This window comes from Oenanthe melanoleuca, chromosome 7 (assembly GCF_029582105.1).
Source record: "Oenanthe melanoleuca isolate GR-GAL-2019-014 chromosome 7, OMel1.0, whole genome shotgun sequence".
Lineage (NCBI taxonomy): Eukaryota > Metazoa > Chordata > Aves > Passeriformes > Muscicapidae > Oenanthe > Oenanthe melanoleuca.
The window spans coordinates 21,216-27,564 of record NC_079341.1 but is presented as its reverse complement, the minus strand read 5'-3'; the positions used below and the strand labels follow the sequence as shown (position 1 = coordinate 27,564).

Here is a 6,349-nt window from a genome sequence, read left to right as displayed (position 1 = left end):
GCGGGGACAAGCCCGGCCCCGGTGCTGCCGCCCGGAGCGGGATGCAGCCGAACCCTCCTGGGGACACCTCGGACATGGGATGCAGAGCGGGAAATGAATCCTGGGGCGTAGAGTCAGGCGTGGCTGGCAAGTCCCCATTCCAGATCTTTTGTCTCCATGCTGCTCCTGGTGTCCGCATCGTACTCCTGTTGTCCCTATTTCCATTCCTGCTGTTCCCATCTCTGTCCCTGCTGTCCCCATGCCATCCTGGTGCCCCCATCCCTGCTCACAGTTTCCCCATTCCCGTGCCCAGCGTCCCCACCCCCATTCCTGGCTCCCAGAGAAGAACTGCCAGCCACTGGAAGAGTGAACCCGGATTTAATGCCCCAAGCAGGATTTATTTCCCAAAGCAGGATAATTGCACATCAGAACTAAAGCATCGGGAATATTTGTGGTTCTTGGCTTTAAAACACTGGAAAATGCGAAATTGATCTGTTAGCAGGAGCTGTGGGTGGGTGGGAGAAGCTGGGGTGAGTTCTGCTGGCAGCTCTCAGCTTTCCCAGGAAGAGGGATGGGCCAGATCAAACTCCATGGATCGCTCAGGCAGTGATTGCTGCTGGGATGAGAGAGAGTCACGGTGTCATCCTGTCCCTGTCCCCATCCCACATGATGGACCTGGGTGGAGCCCATGGAGAGCGGGAGCTGCTCCAGATCCCACCTGATCCTGCCCACTCCTGCTCCATCCATCCCACCCATTTCTGCTCTGGTATTCCAACCTGATCCTGCCCCAATCCTGCTGCAATCCTGCTCCATGCAGCCCAACAAATCCTGCTCTGGAATTCCACCCTGATCCTGCCTCATCCATCCAACACCAATCCTGCCCCGTCCACTCATCCATCATGCATCCATCCATCCATAATCCATCAATCATGCATCCAGCATCCATCATCCAACCATCATCCATCCATCACTAGTTATCCATCCATCCATCCATCCATCCATCCATCCATCCATCCATCCATCCAACTGATCCTGCTCCAGAATCCAGCCCCGATCCCATGCCACAATTCCATCTGGTCCTGCTCTGCACTCCTGCTCTAATCTGGAATCCCTCCCTGATCCTAATCTGTCCATTCTGCCCCAATCCCCCTCTGGAATCCCACCCTGATCCCGCTCTGTACCTCTATTCAAGCCTTTTTCCCCACATCATTTCCTTCAAAAAGAGAAGATCCATGAGTTTCCAGCACGGATCACACACCAGGATTAACCCCAGGATCCATCCTGGGATCCACACGGTGGAGATCCAGAGCTGGATCTGCCACTGGTACTCACCAGCTGCCATGCTATATTTATTCCTGTCCCCCCTCCCTGTGGAAAAACAGTGGAATCAGCGTTGGTGGCACAGGGTTCCCAGAACGCTGCTGGGTGGATCCGTGCCCCTTCCCAACCCCCATCCCGTGTGTTACCGGATTGGCGCCTCCAGACGACGAATCCAATGAGGGCAGTGAGGATGATGATGGCAGCGATGGACACGGCGACCACCACAGTGAAATTCCCGCCAGATGTCGGCTCTGGGAAACATGGGATGGTGAGGAGGGGGAGTGGAATCTCAATTTGGGAAACCCAAATCCCCAATTCCCACATTCCACATTCCCAGCTTCACCCCAAGCGAAGATCCCGGGCTCCGACATTCCGGGATGCTCCACCCGGCACCGGTACTGCTCCCGCTCCTCCGGCCGCGCCTCGATCCTGGCCCAGGTGTGGAAGGTGCCGTCGCTGTTGGGAACGACCCCGCCCCACTCCGTCTCCTGATCCCGGATTTCATCCCCCTTCATCCATATGAATTTTGTGGCCGGAAGACACTTCCTACATTCCAGGAGGAATTCTAAGGGAAGCCCTGTGAGTGCCCCGAGTGTGGGAAGAGCTTCGTCCTCTGCTCCAGCTCCATCCCCCATGGGAGGATCGGTGTTGGATGATCCCCAGGGACCCCCGGGGGGCCGAGCCCCGCTGACCCCATTCCGGGCGATCCCCGCTGGCTGCGGGAAGGACTCGCAGAGTTTTCTCTCCCCTCTCCTTGTCCCGCTGGGATTTGCTCGGTGCTGAATTCCCTGGCCGTGCCCGGGCCGGCTCTGTGGGGGCCGTGCCAGAGTTTGCTGAGGGATCTCTCTTTGCTGAGGGATCTCTCCCGGTCCTTATCCCCAGCCAGGAACCCTCGGTTCCATTTTCCGTCCCCTGTGCGGCTGCCGGGGGCAGGGACAGAGCGGCTTTGGGGGGTTCCTGGCATCGGGCGAGCCCTCGCCATGGGCACCGCTGAGATCTCGTGTACCTGGGGACACATTTCTGGGCACACCTGAGCTCCCACCTGCCCAAATCCTCAAACTCCTTGGAAAAAAAGAAATTTGGGAATGCCTACGTCCCCAGATTTTGAGTCCCTGGGTTTGGGTTTTCGTAGAGCAGCAAAATCCTCAAAAAAAAAAACCAAAACGGATTTGGAAACTCACATTTCCCCAAATCTTCTGTACAGGGGATTTTGGACACTCCCAGACCCTGGAATCAATGATAAACAGGATTGTGGGAACTCTCACTAACTAAAAATCCTGAATAAACGGGATTTGGGCACCCCTAGAGTCCCAAAATCCTAGGGGAAAGGAATTTAGGAATGTCTAGACACACGAAGTTTTGGTATAATGGGCTTTGGACATTTCCACCCCCTAAAATTTCTTAAAGAGTGAGGTTTAGGAAATCCCAGACCACCAAAATTATGGGAAATGAGAAATTTGGCCACAGCCACCCCTAAAATCTCAGAAAAGGAGAAACCTCAGCCCCACCACTAAAAAATTGGGCAATGACCTTTCACCAAAAATCCCTCAAAACCTCCCAAAATAACCCAATAAACAGAGCCAGATCCAACTCGGAAGCCTTATTGGGAGCACTGGGAGCAGCTGGGCGGGGGCAGAGTGACAGCAGGGCTTGGGGGACACACGACCCCCCCAAAATCAGCGCGGGGACAGAGTGGGGGATCCTGGCTGGCCCTGAGGCCAGGGGGAGGGGCTGCAGCCCCTGCTGGGTCAGGAGCTCTGTGGGGAGAGAAAAGGGGGGTGACACCGAGCTGGGGGCCCCGGGGGGAGCGCACATGCTCCGGGACAGGGGGAACACGACACCCGGCACCCCCCCGAACCTTCTTGCTCAGATAGAAGTCGAGCCCCAGCGCCAGGAAGACCGAGCCCAACACGAAGGCCCCGATCCCCGTCAGCACCTTGCTGCGGGCGGCGTCCGGCGCAATCTCTGGGGGTCCGCAGGGCTCAGCGCCCCCCAAAACCTCACAGGGACACCCCGAGCACCCCCCAGCACCGTCCTGATCGTCCCCAGCCCACCAGGACCCCCTGAAACCTCCTAGTCCCTACCCAGCCTCCCCACAACCCACCAAAGCCTGTCCTGTCCCTCTCAGGATCCCACAGAACCTCCCAGTTGCCCCCTCGCCTCTGCCCCAGGACCCCCAAACCTTGTCCCAGTCCCTTCTCAGCCCCACCAGGATTCACCCAGACCCCTCCCAGTCTCATCCCAAGCCCCGTTTTCCCATCCCCAATCTCCTTCCAGCTCCTCCAGGCTCACTCAGATCCTTCCCTGTTACACCCAGCACCTCCAAACTCCCTCCCAGTGCCCACCAGCACCCCCGCAACCCCGTCCCACCTTCCCCAGCATCCTTCCCGGCCCTTCCCAGCCCTTCCACACGCCCAAGCCCCTCTCCTAGTTTCAACCAGGCTCTCTCCAATTCCCTCCTAATTACTCCCAGCACATCCCAGTGCCTCTGGCAGCCCCCCCAGTGCCTCCCCCGTACCCCAGTGCCGGCTCAGGGGGTGCTCCAGGCTGACGTGCTCCACCTGGCACGTGCAGGTGACCCCGCGCCAGGGGTGGGTTTCCAGCAGCACCAGTTTTCCAGCAGCTGGTAGGTCCAGTCGCCGTTGGCCGCCACGTCGGTGGCCACCACGTGCTCCGAGAGCTCCTGCTGGCCCTGGAACCACCTCACCTGGATCTCGGCAGGACAGAAATCCATCACGGAGCAGAGCAGGCGGCCGGGGCCGGGCTGGGAGCTCGAGGGCATCAGCGAGATGGATACGCTGGGGGGCACTGGGAGAGAGTGGGGACACACTGGGATCAACGGGGGGATCTGGGAGAGAGAGGGGAGGGGTGGTGTGGCACTGAGAGGGGCAGGGAATGGAGTGGGAGTCACTGGGAATGAACTGGGAGGGACAGAGAATGGACAAGGAGAGACTTGCTGGGAGCGATCGGAGGGGATTGAGGGACACTCGGAGAGAGGGTGGTGGTCCGGGAGTGAACTGAAAAGAAATTGTGATCAGACTGGGAATGGACTTTGAATGAGCTGAGAAGGAATGGGAAGGACTGGGGCTGCACTGGGATGAACTGGGAATGAAGCGCACGGCACTGGGAGGCCGAGTGCAGAGCGGGGCACCCAGCTCTGCGGATCTGCCTGGCAACAGATGAGTCATCACAGAGACGTGCTCTGATTGGCTGAAAAGTGTCATCTCCAACCACGCGTGACACGGATGCGCTTGGGGAAACCGAGATGGACTGGGATGGACTGTCAGAAACTTTCGGGTCACTGAGAGGGACAGGATGCCCAGGGGAAGAGCCCAGGGACGGCTGCGGGCTCTGGGGTGATTCTCAGGGAGGTTTTGAGGGGCTCCAGGGTCATTGCCAGGGCAGGGCCCGAGGGGACACGCTCTGCTCCACGCTCACCTATGCGCTCCACGAGGAAGCGGGATGAGATCTTGTAGTTGCGCCTGCAGTACGTGTCCACCTCAGTCCGTCTTCTCTCCATCCATTCCGCGTCGCTGTTCCTGGTCCGGGCACGTATCTCCCCGTGGGGGGTTAACCCCACATACACCCCGACGTCGCTGTCGAACCGCACGAGTTCCTCCCGGTTGTAGAAGCATCTCACCACCAACCTCACTTTCTCCGTGTCGTTAATGAAGTAACACTCGCCCTTAAGCATATGCTGGAAAACTCCTGTGTGTGCAGGACACAGGTCAGAGGATGACCCCGCACACCCCCCAAAAACTCCCCCTAATTTTGGTGGCCACCCCTGATCCCCATCCCTCACCCCCTGTGCCCCACGGCCGCCATGGGACGCTCCTGCGTGCGCTCCCACTTCCTATTTTCCACCCTTCCCCCATTTCCCATTTTACATACTGCCTCCTCTAGCCACAAGCCGCTTCCCAGATGAGTTTTGGATCACATTCCCTCCCATTTCCCCTTTCCCACCCGTTTCCCACCATCCTCCCGCTATGTTTTGGGACCCCATCCTCCCCTTTTCCCCAATTTCCCACCCTCTCCCACCCGTTCTTCACCTTCCCCCAACCCTCAGCCCCTCCCTCTCTTCCTTTGGGGGGGTCCCCTCCTCCTCCTCCCCTTTCCATTTCGGGCTCCCCCCGCCCCCTTTTCTCCCTTCTCCCCCCGTCCCACCGCCTTCGCCCCCGCTCACCCGGGAGCTCCGCGCCCGCCCCAGGGGGGGCTCCCAGTGCCACCAGTGCGGCCGCAGCTGCCGCCACTCGCCCCATGGCCGGCGCCGGGCAGGAGCCGCAGCCCCAAAGCCGCCGCTGGGGCTGCGCTGGGAGCCCCAGGCCGGGGCGGGGCCGCTCATGAGCGCCGCGCTCTCATTGGCTGAGAGCATTTTGGGGACCCGTTTTGCGCGGGCTCTGCCCGGGAGGTGATGACGCAATATCGCTCCGCGCTCTCATTGGCTGCAGCGCGCTCCGCCTGCTCTGCCATTGGCTGAGGCGTTTCCGGACGCTGCGGGCCCCGGGTGGGGATTTTTGGGGAGGGGGAACCTTGGGGCGCTGGGCAGGTGGGAGCGGGGATGGAGAGACACGGACTGCGCTCATCCCGGCACAGAAAATGCAGTTTATTTCACAGCTTTTCGGTATTTACAGGTTACCCAATTTTCTACTCGCAGCTCTGTAATTCTCCGGGGATTCTGTGTCCCTAAAAACCCCGAACCACCAGGATTCATCCCAGAAAACTCTCCCGGCGTTCTTCCTCTCTGATCTCCCCACTTTGGGGTTATGGGTGTCCCCCTTCCCTGGGCTCCTGGGACTTCTCCTCCTCTCCAGTGTCCCGCTTAGCGACGATCCTACGGGATTTGGGATCCCAGGAGTCCCCCTTATGCAGGCACCCCCCCTCTCCAGACTGCCAGGGGTCCCCCAGCTCCGTGATTCCCCCTCTCCCCTCACCCTATCCCGGGGCTCTCCCCGTTCCCCTCCCCCGCTCTGACGGGGGAACCCCAAGCCCGATGTCCCCTCTTACACAGAGACCTCAAAACATCCCCCAAAGGGCATTTGCGGCTCAGCTT

The 6,349-nt window shown here is 59.6% G+C and overlaps 1 protein-coding gene and 1 pseudogene across 1 annotated transcript; both read right to left on the bottom strand.

The window, feature by feature from the left end:
• Positions 1 to 1,142: 1,142 nt before the first annotated feature.
• On the bottom strand, positions 1,143 to 1,816 carry LOC130255443 (class I histocompatibility antigen, F10 alpha chain-like). Its single transcript, XM_056496128.1, has 4 exons — positions 1,643 to 1,816; positions 1,446 to 1,550; positions 1,312 to 1,347; positions 1,143 to 1,192 (listed from the first exon to the last, which is right to left on the bottom strand). Exons 1-4 carry the CDS (start codon positions 1,812 to 1,814, stop codon positions 1,167 to 1,169), a joined length of 339 nt encoding a protein of 112 aa, XP_056352103.1. The 5' UTR covers positions 1,815 to 1,816; the 3' UTR covers positions 1,143 to 1,166.
• Positions 1,817 to 3,047: 1,231 nt separating this feature from the next.
• LOC130255590 (class II histocompatibility antigen, B-L beta chain-like) lies at positions 3,048 to 5,612 on the bottom strand (annotated as a pseudogene).
• Positions 5,613 to 6,349: the final 737 nt, after the last annotated feature.